The sequence below is a fragment of the Nothoprocta perdicaria genome, unplaced genomic scaffold, assembly GCF_003342845.1.
Source record: "Nothoprocta perdicaria isolate Ctin4 unplaced genomic scaffold, notPer1 scaffold_76, whole genome shotgun sequence".
In the NCBI taxonomy this organism is placed as follows: Eukaryota; Metazoa; Chordata; class Aves; order Tinamiformes; family Tinamidae; genus Nothoprocta; species Nothoprocta perdicaria.
The window spans coordinates 2815203-2833801 of NW_020456043.1; the positions used below are offsets into that span (position 1 = coordinate 2815203).

At 49.6% G+C, this 18599-nt stretch overlaps 1 protein-coding gene across 1 annotated transcript in view; it reads left to right on the plus strand.

Moving 5' to 3' along the window:
• Window positions 1-18599, plus strand: part of MDGA2 (MAM domain containing glycosylphosphatidylinositol anchor 2) — a 160082-nt gene that overhangs the window by 100060 nt on the left and 41423 nt on the right. The window contains exon 10 of the mRNA XM_026051505.1: window positions 12467-12736. Within this exon, the coding sequence (XP_025907290.1) occupies window positions 12467-12736 (270 nt within the window). The remainder of the gene's footprint in view (window positions 1-12466; window positions 12737-18599) is intronic.

Genomic DNA, 18599 nt, shown 5'->3' on the forward strand with positions numbered 1-18599 from the left:
AAGCCCGGCTGGAGTTCGGGGAGGAAATGGAAACAGAGAAAAACATATTTCTTCAATAACCTTGAAAATTCAATTTTGGAGATAAAGCGGAGCTGGATAATATTGGTCGAGAGCGTAGATGAACTAGAAGAGTAGAAGGAACAGCTGGAAGAAAGGGAATAGCAATATATAGATTTACTGAAAACMAAAAGGCAATTAGGTGTAAAACATTGAAGAAAAAACAGTCCTGGAAGAAATAGCATAAAATTTTATGGAATCCTAGGGGCGGAAGATAACAATTAAATGCCAGGATTTATACCTTTCTGCATAAAATTGCTGGACACAGAAGATAAATCTGGCTGCCCATAACAGCCTTAGAAACAGAGGCTATATTCTTTATGCATGCATTTATTTATGCATTTATTTATTTATTGGGAACTGAATCTGAATACAAATCCAGGTCCGTGTTTCAGTAACAGAGCCTGTCTCACTTGACGGGCGATGGTTTATTAGCAGCCTTCCCGAYGGGGATGAAGTTACTTGGAGCGATCAGCACCAGGGAAATGAGAAGGACCCCTCAGAAAGGGCTCGATATTGCAGAGCTTCCCCYGGCGCAGCAAGGGGCAGCTTTAATGCACGCAGTAAAAAGCAGGGTCGTTTGGCCTCTGACACCTTGAGGACTCTCTGGCATGGTGATTTTGCCCTGCTCTGGCAAACTGGATGGCTTTTAGGGCTTTTGCCTGCTTTAAAGCTATGAAAAAGAATATAAAGACTAAATAAGATTCGCAAAGGTTAAAAAAAAAATCATTAAAGTAGGACCTTTCATCAGGTGCTTCGTTTTGCTGAGTGGCTAATTGCCCCGGGTAAGTTAATACTCTTTAAAAGGAGGTGACTCCTCCACCACCCCTCCTGCTCTTGTTCCTGCTTGTGCAAAATGCCCTGTCTCCGTTTAACTTGAAAAGAATCAGGTTCCCATGGGAAGGCAGAGAGGAGGTGGGTGCTGGTGGGGGGCATCATCATGATCTAACGGGCCCTTTCCAGAGAGCTGCCGTGTCGAAGCAGAGCCTAGCAGTGGAGAAGGTGTCACCGGAGCTTTAGAATCTGATTTCCCAGGATTGGCTTTGCTTTGGCTCTGCTTTCCTTCCTTTCCCCAGCACTGCTGTTCCCCTCCAAACYGCGGGCCAATAATTAGGACATTTACTGCAATGTTAAAGACTAATTTTAAGGTCCTTGCTTTCCTTGGTGCAGAGGGAGGATTTAATCCCATGCAAACATGCTCATCACTGGGCGCCTTTCCCAAGTGGTGTAATTAATAAGTTTATCCAAACTAGAGCAACYGCTGCTCGTTTGCTATCTCAGTCCAGCAGCCTGATGAACCTGGGCTATTGCAGTCCTGGGGTAGCCTAAAAGCTGCTCTTCCAACGGGGCTCTTCTGATAAGATCCCTTTGAACGCAGAAAGAGCTAMTCAAGCCTTAATTACTGAGGGTGCAGACAAGTGAACAGAGTCTTCTAAGCCTAAATATTCTGGAAAGGTTGCCTAGATTTAATAGATTTAACTGTAAATACACATATAGATATGGAAACACCCTCACAGACTGAGGCGCAGAAGCACTTTTCTTTGTTTGTTCCCCTGAGTATTGAAAATGTTGTTATCTTAAACRTGTTAAAAGGCCACTTTTTCCTTTTTCTTTTCTTTCTGGTGTATAGAACAAAGAGCAACCTCAAAGCACAGGCGTGTTTTCTGGAAATGGAGCTGTTGTCCTCTAGGCAGCCTCATTAATTAGGTGCTATCTCTGCCTTACAGAAGCCATTAGCAGGGGGTGCTGGAAAGGCGGCYGAGTGGCACCCCCAAGTCCGCTTTGTCCGGAAGAAAAGGCAATTACACAAAGAAATCCCTTCGAGAAGTTAAGAGGCAGGGAAGTCTCGAGGTGCTGATTCCCTCCCTTCCAGTACCTGATGATAAGAATTAATTAGGGACCGCGTTTTGAGAGCGCAGAGCCACCGGGGCAGAGCGGGGTAGGACAGGGCTCGCGATGGGAGGCTCGGCGTTCCCAAAGGGAAACAGCCGTGTTCCCGGGGGAATCGGGAGCCGCTCGGCGGTGGTTCTCGGCCACAGACCCGTCGCCTGGACGCTGTTTTGGGGCTGCTCCGCGCGGGCCCCCCTTGCCTCCGTGTCCTGGGTTGTYTTGGGCCAGCCGTCCGGCATCGCCAGGCTCCAGGTTTCGGTGAGGCAGGCAGAGGCCTTGCTGTCTCCGGCAAAAAAATCCTAAATATTGGTGCTCCCATGAGGCTGGAACTGGAAATGCAGCGCTCTGAATTTCCTGAGCTAGGGTTGTCCCTCAGCAAATTGAATAATAAGTAGAAATTTAGACTAAATCTGCATGCCTACAGTAAGAACGTTTTCCTGCAGTAAGAACCTTTCGTCTTTTAGCAACGCACTTGAAGCCCTCACTTGCAATCCCATTCCTTGCTCTGGCCGAGGATTTCCCCCCATTCACCTCACCCCCAAGAACAACTAACTACAGGCAATAAAGTAGGAGCAAAGGGGCTTTTCTCCCTCTCCTGCTGAAGGTGTTTGACCGTAACAGCTGCAAGTAGCTGCAGCTGTGGTAGCCCCGCTAAACACCAAGCTGCGACAGGCATCCCTGCAGCGTGGGGTATTTTATTGTTTTCTGCAAAGCGAAGTAGCCCAGGGGGGAGACGGGAGCGTCCGCACAGCCTGCGCGGGGAGGCGCAGGGCAGCGTGTCCCGGAGCGTCCCGCCCGTGTCCCGGAGTGTCCAGCCCCTGTCCCGGGATGTCCCGCCCGTGTCCCAGAACGTCCCGCCCGTGTCCCGGGATGTCCCGCCCGTGTCCCGGAGCGTCCAGCCCCTGTCCCGGGATGTCCCGCCCGTGTCCCGGAACGTCCCGCCCGTGTCCCGGAGCGTCCCGCCCGTGTCCCGCAGCGTCCAGCCCCTGTCCCGGGAGCGTTCCCGGGCAGCCAGGAGGGACGCACCCCGTCCCGCTCGCTGTCCTCTTCTCTTTGTTCATCTACCCTTCATAACCCACTGGTGCGATAAAACATAGATGAGCCTCGGGTTGTTGTTTTCATCTCTTCTGAAGGACCTGGGTGCAAAGCACTAACTCTGAAAGTCACAGATAAAAAGTGCATCTGCTTTAAAGAGGGAAGGTCCTTCCTTTGCCTCCTTCCTTAGATGTTTGGCTGCGGTTGAGCATCTTCAGTGGCCAGCAGCGCAATTCCAGCGGGAGCAGATCCTAGCTCCCCTCCTTGCACTGAGCTGTAGGCACCATTTCAGACCTACTGAAAGCAGCACAACTATTCCAAACAGGATCAAACCTCAGAAAATGATCGTTCTGCCTCAGCTGGGGGCATCCCGTCCTGCCCTCGCTCCTCTCGGTGGTGCCAGGGCCTCTTGCAGGAAGCTGATTCCCATCAAGAAAAGTCGCTCTCGGCTGCCYACAAACTCTCTGCAGCAAGACTCTTCTCTAATAAATTAGTCCATTGCTGCTGTTCCTGCAGGTGAGTCTCTGAGCTCTTTCCTTCTAATTTCTTGCCTAAGTTATTTTCTTTCATTTTTTCCCCTGYGTTGCCAGAAGTTGAGGCTCAGTGGCCTGCGAGTGTTTGCCTGCCCGCTCGGGGACCATCCACCCACTCTCCTCCTCAGCAGCTCCCACAGTCTCCCCGGCTGAGCTGTCACCAGCTCTTCCATCCCTGCCCTCTCCATTTAAAAGCATTGACCTCGCCTGCTTAAGAAATAGGGCCAGCTCACTTATCTTGAGAGCAGCTCTAGTCTCTGATGTSTGCTCTACCTTGCAGCTGCTGGAGGAGGTGAAAGCCTGGCCTGGCCCAGAGCTGTCACCATAATATGGCTCAATGCTCCAATGTTCACACCCGGAATGGCCCAGAGGTGCCAAGGACAGCGCTTGCCTTGACACAGAAATAAATACGTTTGTCTTTTTATTGGCGGCTCTTTGCTGCAGATCAACACACAAAAGCCCATTTAGCTCTAAAGCGACCTTGTTTGCTACAGAAATAAAATATATAGGTGAGAAAAGTGATAGCTGATTCTAACCAAATAAAGGTTTGCTGCAGACACTGTACAGAGCAGCATTAAAAAAAATGTTGTTTTAGGTCCATGCACTTGTTTTATGTTCAGACTTGTATGTTTTCTGTTCTCCCCAGCACATCTATTCTTCCCATGCSTACTCTTTACTGCAGAGCACTGTGCAGAAATCTTCCCCCGGGGGTTGTGGTCGTGCTCTGCCCTCCGCTCAGCTCGTCCATCCTCCAGCTCCTCTGGCTGCCGGGGCCCTGGGGCTCATTGCAGGGAGCAGTCGGGTTCCTCCGGCCCTTCCCGGGGTCCCTCGCGCCTGCAGATCCGGTGCCCCCCACACGGCCCCGGACCCCAGGAGGTGACGCAGTGACGCGCGGCTCTTTGGGCGATGCTCTTGGCCGAGGCCACCGAGGCYGTCCTGCACGCAGGTCCGGGCAGGCAGTGGTTCTTTGGGCTGGGGCGATGCTTGGGTCGTAGCTGGGTTCCCCCATGGGGCTGGTTCCCGCGCCTCGAGCTGGGAGCTGCACAAAGCATGAGGAGCAGCTCAGAGCACYGAGCAGGGCACCTAAATGAGCAGCTCAGTCACGAGGTCAGAGCTTGCACGGGCTGCTCACCTGTGTGTCATTTATATTGGTGCCTTCCATCAGTAACTTGATCTGATGAGACCAAGAAACAGTGAATCCACRACTTCCTTTCATTAGTACACGTTCATTTCTTCTTTAATGGTCTTAATTTTAGAATACTCCTCTTCTATCTTGAGTTTGTCCACGTAGTACGTCTTGCCTCTTCTTTCCTGTTCCACCCTTCCTTYCTCTGTGTTCTCTGTGTCCTCTGGTAGCATCTGCAGAGCCTGCACGTGTGCATGCTGAGGGGAACCAAGTCCTTTACTTGTCCCCTTTGCTTTAAGAACGTAGCCAACTCAATTTCTGTCACCAGAAAGCCTTTTCCACCAGCCAGCAGCAAAATAAGTGAGCAATTCAGCGTTGTTTCCTGCGGGATTTGCTGGTGAACGCGGTGGCCAGTGATTTGTGAGGGACAAGGGACGCCTTTGGCGTGCACTCCGTGGTCTCCAGGGCCATTGCGTGGGGCACTACACGAGGCACCCAGCGTTACAGCGCAGCTCGTGTCCACCTCGCCAGGTGCCTCTGCATCAGTCGTCTCCTCTTCGTCGGCGTGAACCGATGCGCTGGTGATTAAGTTCAGCCCGGGCTTTATTGCACCGTCATTAATCATGCCTGCGTGTGTCAGAGAAGCCATTAGAAAGAACCCGTCACAGCTATTTTTAAACACCCTTTAATTTTCGTCCAGGCCTTGCATTTTAATTCTTGTATCTTCACAATGGTGGAAATTTGCGTGTCTTCGTTCACGGGAGAGGATCTGTTGGCCAAAGCGCAAATAAAACCCGTTGCGGCTGCTTGGGTTTCTGGGGGAGGGGATTCCAAAGAGCCTGTATTTATGGCCACATCCATGTGCGACCTGGAAAGGAGTCACTTCACAGGTAGAATTACTGCCCTGGGCAATTCTAATTTGTTGGAAATTAAGCATAAGTGGTTGATTCTGGCTGGTACATGACATAAATTACTAGTAAATTGCTCTGTAAGATTTCATTATAAAGTACATGCTGCTGTGAATGATTGGCTGCTTTAGTCTTGAACTTTGTGTGCTGGTGCTTGAAGGACAATGATGGAACTTAACTTTTGTTTAAAGTTGAAAAAATATAAAATTGATGCTATTTACTTGTCTCGTTTTGGCCTTTGAAGTTTTCTTTTGTTTGCATTTATCCAAAAGCAAAGCACAAGGCACTTTCCAAATTGCAGTTGCTGAAATGTGTTGAAATGTGCAGCCTTATTGCTGCACAGTATTTTTAGGAAATGCAAATCCAAATTACGGATTCATGGCACTTTCCCTCAACTGGTGGAAAGCACCATAGTGCTGCTGGCTTTATCTAAGCAAAAGCAATGCTCACATGTAGTTCCTGGGAGAATAGTAGTTCTAAAAAGTGATGATGTCTCCAACAGGAAGAATTTATATTCATAGATTGTTAAGGCTGGAGAAAAGCCTTATCACCACCTGCATAAATTTTCACTTGGCAAATCTTGTTTTAAATGCTATTCCACTGTGCTCCATCAAACAATTCCGCAGCTCATGTGGGCCACTAAAATTTGGAGGTCCTGACCATCGTCTTAACTTCAACCTCAACCATSCCTCTGGTRTCTGAGTRCAGAAACACTCAAGTGCTACTCAGTTTTCTGAGTTTTCAGGCAGTTTTCTGTTTKGGGGACTTACCCGCATTACAGGAATTGTTTTTCCTAGTCCCTGGCCTATCCTTTGGCTGTTTCTTTTTTGGGCCAGAATGGCGAGGAAGAATTCAAGGGTGAAACGGAGCCGCAGACATCTCTCTGTTCACAGATGTTACGCTGAGTGGTAATATTCTGGGGTCCAAAATGGAGAATTAAGTTCTATTCTGAAATTTAAGTGCTTATTTAACTGGATAGTCAAAAACAACAACAAAAAAGCCAAATGTTAAATATTGAGATAGAGCTGGTATTAGTTTTTTCAAGAAAGTTGGAGTGTGTAGAGAGACTACTGTGTTAAAGTTTTCTTTAACCGAGCTGGAATTCTTTCATTGCAATTAAAGATGAGGCATTTTTGATGAAAGGAGTGATTCCTGGAAGCACCGTAACATTTAATGGTGAAATATTTAGAAGTTCTAGTTATTTTCCAGATGACTGTTGAGGAGACAAATATTTTCTGTGGATTAATGGTCTCTATTCAGTCTAGAATTAATGGTTTTTACATTAACTGCTTGAACAATATTTTACCTTCTCTCTTAGAAAGGCATAGAGAAATTAGGAAGATTTAAGCCTGTGCGTTTTAGAAAACATTACCTGCTCTTCCCTCTAGTTCTTTTATATTCATGTACATTTGGTTTATTTGCTTTTCAGTTTTCATCTTAAATAATTCTGGAAGAGCAGTATTACCTTGTAGTGTGGTCCAAAGTTAAAGTAAATCACAGAAAATCACACATTTGCATCCTTTATAGGATTTTCCTGCAAGGTGCGCTTGTCCTTTAGCCCTCACTTGTTCTCGCTGAGAACTGACAACTTCTTGCATGCAAGCTATAAAACTAATAATGCCGACACCTGATCAGGTAGCCGTGTTGTCGTTATATTTAAAGCTGCATTGGCTCTCAAGTTTCTCCCCAACGGAGGAACTTGTGCTCGCTGGTGGGGCCTCCAGGAAGGCTGTGGAGAGCTGGRACTGGGAGAGCAACAGCCTCGCAGCAGGGAAGGGGATGGCTGCTCGGGAGGAGTAAGGTGGGATGCGACTGCCGTGGAGCGCAACAGGAGGCCTCCTTTGACTGGAGTTCTTGGTAGACTTCATTTTGAGGTGATCTCTGCGTAGGTCGGGCCTGCGGTAGCTCTTGGAAGGCAGCTCCAGGGAGAATAACGTGCATGCTCGAGACCTTTGCCACCAGAGCAGAATTTAAAACAGGCKTCCTGGGTTCGGACGCAATTTCAGTGCAATTTTCTTTCTTTCYTTYCTTTTCTTTTCCCTATGAATCCATTCCTTAAATGGTCGCCTGATTTACGAGCTGTGGCTGCTGTTGGGTAGCAGATCCGAGCACCATCAGCACGTGTGGCCTGCAGCCCTACCCAGCGCCACAGTTACACGAGACACCATCAGATCTGCCGTGTTTTGCGTTGTGGAGTTGTTGTGGGATTGCAGTATCTTTTATGGATCCATAAAACACTTTGAGACCAAGTGCATGGCTAGAAAAACTAAGCACAGCTTAGACCGACCTGCAAAGTTGGCAGATTTTGCGTGTGCAATAAATCCCCAGCTTTGAAATGCTCTAGAGCAAGCACAGACTTTTCCCTGCACRTCTCACGTCATCGGCTGTGTCTCTGGTGAGCGTGAGAGCTGCAGAGCGGGGTCATCTTCTCCAGACATGGTCCTTGCTCTCTGCTGTAGGGCCATGAGCAGTTGGAGCTCCTCACTCATGCCTGCAGCTCTGCAGCACAAGGGTTGGTTATAAGGCACATTTTTATGTAAATTTTGAGCTGACTTGCCGTAAATATCATTTCCTTCCACGACGTAGCCATACCTGCAGGCAGAAGCAGGTACTGCCCAGGACACCCTTGGCCATGCCTGGGATGTGGCCCTGCTGAAGCCCGTCAGACACCAGCAGCAGCGTTAGGTGGTGCTGAAAGGTGCAACAGCTTCGTGGCCTCCAAAGCAACTCATCGTTATTCAACAGTCACATCCTAGCTAGAGATAGTCGAATAAAGCAAATAATGATTTGGAGATACGTGGGTAGATTAATATTGCAGCTTAACTCCATTTTTAAGGCTTTTTAACTCCGAGCTTTTTTCTTGTTTGTTCATTTGAATATTTTTCACTTGCAAAAGTTACATGCTTTCCATCACAAATATTGAATCTTGTCAAACTGAGAGCTGCTTCACGATGCTCGCTGCTTGTTCGACATTTTCAGAACATTTATTGTCTTGTCAAAGAGCCAAAACAAGACAGAGGCATCAGGCAGGAAGATCCCCGCAGATGTCTGCCTTGAGAAGATGCAGTTTGATTCCAGAAATTCAGATTTATCAAAGGGTTGAGAATAAGGGCTGGGCTCCCAAGGCTCTTAAGACCTTCTGCAAACCACACACAACCATACTGACTCTTGGAGACAATGCAAAAAACCTGTTGGTGTTGGAATCCAGCAAATTGCAAAATCTAGCTTGAAACCTGACCCTGTTAGGCCTGAAGTTTAAATTAGCTGCCAAGACCAAGACAAAGAAGAGCTCTGCCTTCCCTTGGGTTTCCAAACCCGCACGCTGTGGGGTTGTAGCCCCTTGCTATTTGTCTTGTTACGTACTCTTACTCTTGTTACGTTACTCTTGTTACGTATCTCCCCGCTAGCACAAAGCGCATAAAAGGCTCATTTTCCGTGCAAATATCTGCTTGCAAGTTAGGAAATCACATCTCACTTGTGTTTTGCAACCAAGTTGCGTTGGAGGACCAGCAGTCAGATACCTCCTCCAGGCACATGACTGGAAGAAGGGATGACCCGTGAAGTTTAGCACTGCCTTTGGTGGCCGATTTGATCCTGTTGCATCCCTGGGGACATGAACCCGGTCATAAAAATGAATTTTTATTTGGTTAACCCTTTGTGCACAGGTAGGGCAGGCAAATCCCTGTGCAAGCACTAAGGTGCTTGGGAAGGTCTGGATTGTTTCTGGATTGCAGGACCTGTTCATGAAGGCACGGGTGGCACTATCGTTCTGCTTCAATTTCCTTCTAGCACTGCAAATATTTTCCAGACATAACATTTTCATTTCACTGAAATAAATCCATTACCTGTGCTGATAGTGTCCATCACCTGGCTTTGGCTGGGAAATCACTGCTGTCGTTTTCATGGAGATCTCCCATATTGCCTGGACACGTTTCCTAAAATGCTCCAGCCGGCTGGTCTGCTCTTCATAGCCCGGCCCGGGGTGAGCCCACAGCTACTGAACCCCGGAGTTTGCCACGTGCCGAGCTGCAGACGTGCCCGAGCGCTCGCGGCTGGTCGGTCCCTTTGCGTTGGGTGGCATTGCAGGACAGAGCGGGCTCTTGGAGGCCACCACTGCAGGACATGGCCCATTTCCCCAGAGGGATGTTTTCCTCCCCATCTCTTGCCCAAATTTTCAGCATTTCTCATTTTCCTGAGAAACCAGAGCTCATGATGTATTTCGTCCTTTATCCAAGTAGGTCCATGATTTATTTCTTCCTTTATCCAAGTAAATACGGACTTGCTTTCCTTTGCTCTACGTGGGAAGCAAGGGAATATATATACATAAATACGTATTTTTCAATATATTCTACACTCTGACGCTATACTCCACATTAGTAAGCTTTAAACTCTAGAGCTATATATTGGTTACTGGATTTTTTTTCTTCCAAATGTGTGCATGTTTGATTTGGATTTCTCTGGGAAGGGACAGCTTTCTGCTCTTGAATGAGCTGCCTGCTTTAGCAGGATACTTAGACTCCGCTGGGTGAGACTTGGTAGTCGCTAGCAGGAACTGGGTTTTTTCCCTTTCCTTTGCAGCCGATAAAGTGGGTGGGTTTTATCCCTGATTTATGTGATATTGCAGTGTTCTTCTGGAGCTCTTTGTCCACCTCAAGTGGAAAACCTGCTCTCCAAACCAGGGATTGCGTGAGGGCAAATCGCCTGTAGGAAACCGTGCAGGGGCCTCAGCCCRTTTTTGTTTTGCACATTTTTAGAGCAGAGCCATTCTCTGCACAATGCCCRCTCTGTGCAGGCTCCCAAACCCCATCCCGTGGCCCCTCCGGGCCACCAGAAATGGTGAYTGCAGTGGAAGCCACGGAGCAACGTGCTGCTGCTGCCCGTGTGAGGAACAGGAGAGCCGGTCCCGCCTCGGCTGTCACGTCCCGCTTCCCACTTAAGCAAATTAGATTGCTTAGGCGAGGAGATAAATTGGAAAACCCAAACAGGAGGTGGAGTCTGAGCCCAGGGCCGCGTAGCCCAGGCAAACACGCTGTGTAGATCTTGCCATATAAACCCTGAAACGGCCGCGCCGCGGAAAGCAGCTGCCTGGGTAAAGCGAGCAGAGACACGGGCTGTCCTTGCTTGGGAGCCTTCATTTTCCATTGTATAATCCGTGAGACAGGAAGGTACTTAGGCTAAAAAATTCATGAAACGTTAATATAAAGCCTTCTTTAACTTCAGACTGTTTWTTTCCCAAAGATAATTGTTTAAGAGAATGATGTGTACTCCCTTTGYGGCTTTTCCATATATTTTCAAAAACTAATGCTGGAATTATGGAAGATAGGGCTAACTGCAGCAAAGTAAATGAAATCAAATTGCCAAAGCCTTCGGGAAGAGCTGATGCAAATGAGTGAAGCACACAGAAGTGCTAAACAGCGAGCCGGGCTGCTTCCGAGCTTCCACGAGGTGCCCGGGACGCCACCACCTTCTGCAGGCTCTAAAGTCACTGTCTGGTAAAAACGTGAAATGCAAAAATAAGCTGTTAGCTCTGGCTGTGGCCATAAATTGTAGTTTTTATCATACCTTCGTTTTTCTATTGGACTTCTAAAAGTATAGTGGTAAATGAGCAACCAACCTTAATTTCCTTTTCTGTCACTGGRCATCATCAGCGCATGCAAATGGAGAATCTGTATTTTAAAAACGATTTGACCTTAAAGGCAGAGGAAACTGTAATTTAAAAAAAAAATAGTATTAACAATATTAACAATAATAAATTCTGCTAAATTCTCTTTTAAATGCATAAATCAAGAGAAAAAAAGCAATGRCACTTTTGTACAGAGAATAAACTTAAACTTTTAGAGCTAGAGGGCACTGAGTACCAATAGGATAAAGGTCTTTAGAACCACAGCTGCCATGGAGAGGCGAGCAGGGTATTAGTGTTTGCTCCTTTTTCCAAGGGTAAATACGAGGAATTGATGGAAACAGCAGGACAGGCCGAACGAGAAAACGTCATTGCAAAGCGTAGCCAATGCACAGTCTTGCTCTGATGAAATTTTCTGAAAGCCCAAAATTGTGGGGTGTTATGAACCGAAAGGGAGCGGGCAGCACGGAGGGTGTAAGGTTGCTGCTGTTTCCTTCACAGCTGTTTGCAGCTGTGCAGAAGTCAAGGCGCCCACTAAGGATGTGGCGGGGGATTGGACCGCGCCGCGGGCTGCTTGGTCTGCGAGGACGGGTCRGGCTGGGATCCGTGGGCTTTCACCCACGGGGTGCACATTGTTCGTGGCCTGGCTGCTGTCGGGAGCAAGGGGAAACGTCTGCGATGGCAGCGGTTAAATACCCAGCACGATGGTGTTGGCATCGCTGCCCGAGGCCCCGCGCGGCGGGCCCCTGCGCACGAGGTGCTCGTGGGCAGAGGCAGGAGGGCGCCGCGCAGCACAGCACGGCGGCTGCTCCCGCAGAGCGCCTCGCGCGGCGCGCGCTTTTCTGTTTTTCGCCTGCAAAACAGCACATTTAATATGGATGCAAAGATTTCACATCTCCTTCTGGCACAGGCAGCTCTCAGACTTCCTTCTTTGTAGCGATCTCAAAGAGATGAGCTTTTTTTGTTAAAAGAGGCCAAACACCTTGTTGCTCTTCTGCACGTAGCTGCGAGCGTCTCCACGTCCCGCATGCCTGTTACGGGATTTAAACGGCAGGGCTGAACAGAGACAAGTGCTGCAGTCTCGTGGTGCAGGTTGCCCTTTTCTTTTGCAGTGATTRCACTGCCCTTGCAGTGAAAAGGGCGGTGCAAAAAGTGCCCTTTTCTGCAAAAAGTGCCCTTTCCTTTAGCAGTGAGCTAGCGAAAGGCAAAAGGGAAGGGCTGAGGCCGTCGGGGAAGGAGCCCGAAGGCGCGGGGCCGGGGTGGCCGTGCTGACRCTGCCCGTGTGTGCTCCCTGCAGACCCGCCGGCCGTGGAGCCGCCCTTCCTGGAGATCCGGCAGGGCCAGGGCCGCGGCGTCACCATGAGCTGCCGCGTGCTGCGCGCCTACCCGACGCGGGTGCTCACCTACGAGTGGCGCCTGGGCGGCAAGCTGCTGCGCACCGGCCAGTTCGACGTGCAGGACTCCACCGAGTACACCGTGAGCAGCCTGGCGCGCGACACCTACGGCCTCTACAACTGCAACATCATCAACGAGGCGGGCGCCGGCCGCTGCAGCTTCCTCGTCACAGGTAGGCGCCGCGTGCCGACGGGACCCGCGCTCGGGAGGGGCTTCGCCGGGTCTGGCACCGTGGTGGAGTTGGTGCCCTGGGAGGTTCTGGAGGCTCCTGCTCTGGAGATCTTCCATGCACCCGGGTGTCCCGTGCTCTGGGTGGCCCTGCTGGAGCAGGGGGTTGGACTGGATGATCCCTAGGGGTCTCTTCCAACCTCAACCCTTCTGGGATTCATGTCCTGCTTCACAGCTTGTCTTCTGGCTTCAGTATCCTCCCGTGGATCTGAAAGATCTTTTCTAACCATAATGATTCTATGATTCTATGAACATAGAAGGCTGAGGGGGGATCTGATTGACATGCATAAGTTCATGAAGGGGGAATGTAGGGAGGAAGGGGCCAAGCTCTTCTGGGTGGTGGCCAGTGCCAGGACAAGGGGCAGTGGGGACAAGCTGAAGCCCAGGCAGCTCCATGTGCCCGTGGGGAAGAACTTGTTTGGTGTGAGGGTGCCCGAGCCCTGGCCCAGGCTGCCCAGGGAGGCTGCGGAGGCTCCTGCTCTGCAGATCTTCCCAAGGCGCCKGGATGCGCCCGGGTGCCCCGTGCTCTGGGTGTCCCTGCKGGAGCAGGGGCTGSGMTGGGGGATCCCTGGGGGTCCCTTCCTCAACCATTCTTGGATTCTGTGATTAAACTGGTGTTTTAGAGATGCAAGCCTTGGTTCATTTTCTGTTGTACACTGGTTGCCACTGCTTAAAGATTCAGGTCCCGTGGAGACACGGCAGCCCGTGCCCCTTGTCCCCTCAACAGCCCATGCCTGAGGAGCAGGGTCTTCCTCCACCTTGGTGTCCAGGCTAGCGTCACAGAGGGAGGACACCCCCTCCCAGCAGATCTAGCAGTCCATCCCTGTGCAAGGCAGAGGTCTGAAGGATATGGGAATAGGTAAAGGAGAGCTGGCTAGAAGGAAAGATCTCCCAGGGCACTTGGGGGTTATTTACGCCTTGTTTACTTGCTTGGCCTTGGCTACGAGCAGATCTAAATGCTCTTTTGCTTTTGAAGTTCCTGGCAACTTTCAGCTCCCCTGACTCTGCTTTTGGCTTGGAAAATGGGTATTATTATTATTATTATTATTGCTAGTGGCATCAAGGGCACGGATCAGCTGCAGAGCATTTGCACTCCCGTTGAAAACATTAAGCACCTCTGTTAGTGATCCYTTGGCTTGGTGTCCGAGCAGAGCCCCGTGGGCAGCTGTGCCGGAGCAGAACTCCCTGCTCTCAGGTCCCCAACCCAACGGGCCAGGAGCAAGAGCCGAGTGGAGCCGCCTTGGCCTTGCCAAAATGAGTTTTGAGTCTGAGATGTACCAAACAAAACATTTTCACTCATCTCCCTGGCATTTTTCAACAAAACKGGGCTTTACCAAAGAACTGAATGTGGGTCCTTCTTTATCTCGTTTGGAAGATGCTGATGAGCACCTCATTCCCAGCAGCTGCARCAGGGATGGAAGCGAGCCATGTAAATGGGGGAGAATAGGTGAAGGAGAACACCCCAGTGAGCAGGGGTCCCTTTCTAGTCCCTTTGAAGCATCATTAAGCCTCAGGATGACATATTGCACCTGTCTGAGCACTGGCGTTTTCACAGGCACCCCCTTCTCCAGTTCCTTGGAGCTCAATCCAAAACGTGGCTCTGAAGGAAACAAGAGAAAAAGTCTTTTTCCTCAAATGAATAAATGCAGTTCAATTTACTGTTCATCACTCTTTGGACCCAAGACTGCGGAAAGCTATTCTAAGGCAATTATTTTGCCAAGATTGGGACAATTTGAGTGGGTTTCTGTGATTTATTACCATGCCAAAGCAAGGCACATAACTGAAAATTAGTACTCAAATGGTTTTATGATATACTCTGTCTCGGAGCTCAGCTCATTTTGAGTCTATGCCATTATGCGAATTCGTGCTGTGCGGTTGCATAAAGACCCTGAAATTAAGACTTTTGGCTGTGACTTCGGTGCTCCTCTCAGTCCTTTCAGGTTGCCATCAACGTGCTCCTACCTCATAAGTGTGTGCTTTGACACACGTAGTTGAATCCGCTCCCAACAAGGAACCGCCACCAGGATGTGTTTGTTCCCGGGCTTCATCGGGGTGGATGCAGTTAAAGAACTGGCAAATGGAAAAATATATATATATATCAGGATGGAGAGGACACCTTCATTTCACCAGGAACATGAATGAACATCCGTGGTGGGAATCCGAGTGCTTTTCCTTTGATGGAACAATGGAAATCATCGTAGGCCCTTTTCACTCCGTTTTATTTCCCGGTTTTCATCAGGTAGCAGAGTGCTGCAGTGCTTACGTTGCAAGGGCTGCAGAGAAACATTTGTATGCTAAGAGAAAGCTTTTTTAGTATCGGACTAAAAGCAGCCGGTATGAAAAGATTTATACCGGCGCTAGAATTTGCAAAATCCGTTTTATCGCACGTATACGTTGAGCCAGATTTGAGAAGACACAAGCGAAATAAATCACACGTGGAAATGGGTGATTGATTTACAGCAGGTACACCACCAATCGGAGGCAAATTTAACCTGCTAGTGTCTTAAAAATAAATAAGGCCCTATAAGCAAAATTGTGGGAAAGCAAGTGGAGTTCATCACGGCTCTTAAATCTCGGTATTTTTTTCCCGTGGTTGACAGSGCGCGTCAGAGCCAAAGACTGATGGAAAGTAATATTCAAGCAGTGTCTCACTAAAACCCTGCCAAGTCTGGGGGAAAATAGGGGRAAAAAAATCCTTAAATGCAGCAAATGCCGTGAATGGCACTGCCGTGGGCAGGACGAGGGGCAGCGGCTGCTCCGTGTGACACCGGGTTGCGTGGGGAGGACAGGGAGCCTGGCAAGAGAAGAGGCTTCTGGCGAGAACAAGACATTCAGAGCAGTTTTATTATRTATATTTTTTTGTATATTCCTGGTTTGTGAACAAGAATTTTGCAGCTCGAATGAATCTTTAAGGAGAGATTTTTCTACGTCCTGTATTATGAGGTGACCAGTGGAGTCGGCTCAGCTCGCCCATATGCTGTGCCTACAAAATATTTCCTTTTTTTCTGAGTACAGAAATTCCGGGAACAGTGAATAGATGCGTTTAAAAATAAATCTGAGGGCTATTTGATTTATTCCTGTTGAAATAATTTTATGGAGCATTAGAAGTTCAGAGGGAGTAAAATATTCAGAGCAGAAATCTTTTTTCCCTGTGTCGGAAGCAGTCGGCAGGCGAGCGGAGCGCGCCGAGGCGGGAGGCAGGGTGCGCCTTGCTGCCCGGGCGGCCTGGGGCCGGCCCCGCTGTGCAGCGGGTGTCTTTGCACCGTGGGTGACGTCGGTGACGCTGCTCCGGAGCGGGCGCCAGGCGCGCTGGCAGTGGCGGAGGCTTCGCTCAGCTGCGCCAGCTCCGCTTGCAAAGGCAGGGTGGGATATTTGTCCCGCATTGTTCCTGTTTTTTTTTCCCCTTCTCCATAAAGCGTTGCATTAATTATTGAGCCGCTCTTTAATTATTTGCCGGCGCAGGCCTGCGTGCGCTCGCCGTGCAGCCGGCTGCCGCGCCGGGCGGCCCGCGGGCTCCCCTGCCCTCCTCCCGCCCCTGCTCCGCTTCGGGCCACAGTCCCGCTCCTCTGGCCAGCAGGAAAAGCCTCTGCAAGGGCGGGAGCGCTGGAGCCTGCGGAGCCTCCATCCTTGGAGGTGTTCGGGAGAGGGCCACACACAGCCCTGGGCAACGTGCTCCGGGTGGCCCTGCTGGAGCAGGGGCTTCAGCGGGTGTAAGATGGCCTGTGCAGAGCCAGCAGCAGAATCACAGAATATTTAAGGTTGGAAGGGACCTCTAGAGATCATCTAGTCCAACCTTCCTGCTCCAGCAGGCACACCTACAGCATGTGGCACAGGGTGGCATCCAGGCGGGTTTGGAAGACCTCCAGAGTAGGAGACTCCACAACTTCCCTGGGCAGCCTGTTCCACTGCTCTGTCACCCTAACAGTAAAGAAGTTGCTCCTCACCTGGAGACGGAACTGCATGTGTTTCAGCTTATACAGAGTTGAACCTAAACAGAGTGTTTGCAAGAGATTATATCAAAATCTCTGCTCTTCATGCTATAGGTGTTACCATTTCTGTTGCTTTTTTCAGCCTATTTCTTCATTTTTTTTGTYGTTTCATCATCCTGGTGCAGGGGTTGCCCATGCGGTGGCCTTAGGGCCAGGTGGCCGCAGTCCCGGGCCAGCCTGGTGGTGTGCAGGGAGCAAAGTCCCTTAGGGCTTCCCTCTCCCTTGGAGCAATCCGCAGCACGTTCCTTTGCTCTTTGGCTGTAGGAAAATTCAGTATTGGAGCAATCAGAGGRAGCAGGACATGCCAAGGAAAGTATCCAGCAACTGCAGGCTCCAACCCCCCTCCAAAGTCACTTCCTTGCACCATAAACCGCTCAATCAACCCCTTCCCACCTGCTCCTTAGCCCCTTCCCATCTGCTCTGCATTTTGAGCTACACCGAGCGTTTCCCCCGTCCTCTGTTTTCTCTTGTTCGAGTTTTGAACAAATTATTTATCGTTTATTATTAGAAGTTACTCTGGTTTTGTTTTGTTAGTCCTTATACTCACAAGAATGGTCGCTGTCGCCGCTGGCCGAGGCTGCCCTCGTGCTGTGGTCTGGCCGACAGGGATGGCACTGAGCACACCGTGCACCCACCCAGCTAGAAAGCAGGCATTTGTACCGCGCTCTCGCTGTGCCGATCCCTTAAACTCTGAGAGTTAGTGAAATTTGCCCTCTGTAGGTAAATCTGCTGGCTTAGGTTACGTAGCCAACGCTGCTTTGCTGCAGTGTTTTAATACGCACTCAAGATCGGCCTGCATTTAGCAGGGCCAGCTCTTTCAGAAAGCTGAATTAAAAAAAAAATCAAATCTAATTGAAAAACCTCAAAAATAACRAGCAGTTTTCTGGAGAACCCCCGCACCAGCAGCGTAGCCCCATGGGATCCGGCTCTTTCCTGGCTCAGGCTCCATGGGAATGGATGTGTTTTCGGGATGGACCCCGTGGCTGCTCCCGCAGAGCCCAGCGTGGGACGGGGAGTTGGGGTCCGCTCCGCTCTGGGCAGCCCCCTCCCCAGGACGGCGGGTTTAAAAGGCTCCGGGRCATCTAGGACCTGTTGTTAAGGGAAATTTGCAGGATTTTTTTTGCAAGGGATTTTTATTTACAAGAGCRTGCCCATTTTCCCAGAGGAAAGAAAAACATTGCTGTTTTTATGGTTTAAAGGAAGAACCACCTTTGGTCATAATACAGCTCACGCCTTAAACAAAATCCAGTGTTGCTTTTCCATGTTATTATTTGCTTTGTGCTTGTGTCTGTTATCTGTTAAGCTTGGCCTGCTGGTACAAAGAGGATTCTTCATTGTCCTGAAAAACAAAACACTGAATAAACAGAAAATACCTATTTTTTTGTTTTTGTAGAAACCAGCCAAATCTGTGCATGGCACACAGCAGAAACTCCTGTTAACCGAATTGGGAAGAAACAGGGGCCTTTACAGATTCAGTCAGGGAGGTTAAACCATTTAAAATGTAATGTATTTTTTGAAAAAATTGCCTAGTTCAAAGAAAACCTAATCAAACATCAAAACAGCTTCTTTATTGCAGTAAAACRTAAAGGTTTTTCCCTCAGCTGCAGAATTCATGTTTGCACTGATCTAAATAATGAATGGGAATGCAGAAATGAGGTCCCGTTACATCCTTCCAGCCGGGATTGTTTTTCCCCCGCTCAGGTCTGCAGCCGGGGGCAGCTCTGGGCCCCAACGCCGCAGCGGGGCCTTTCGGGCGCCTGGGGCCCAGCTGGGGGCTGGCCAGGGTCTCCCCGGCTCGGTCCCTGCCCCAAAGCCCAA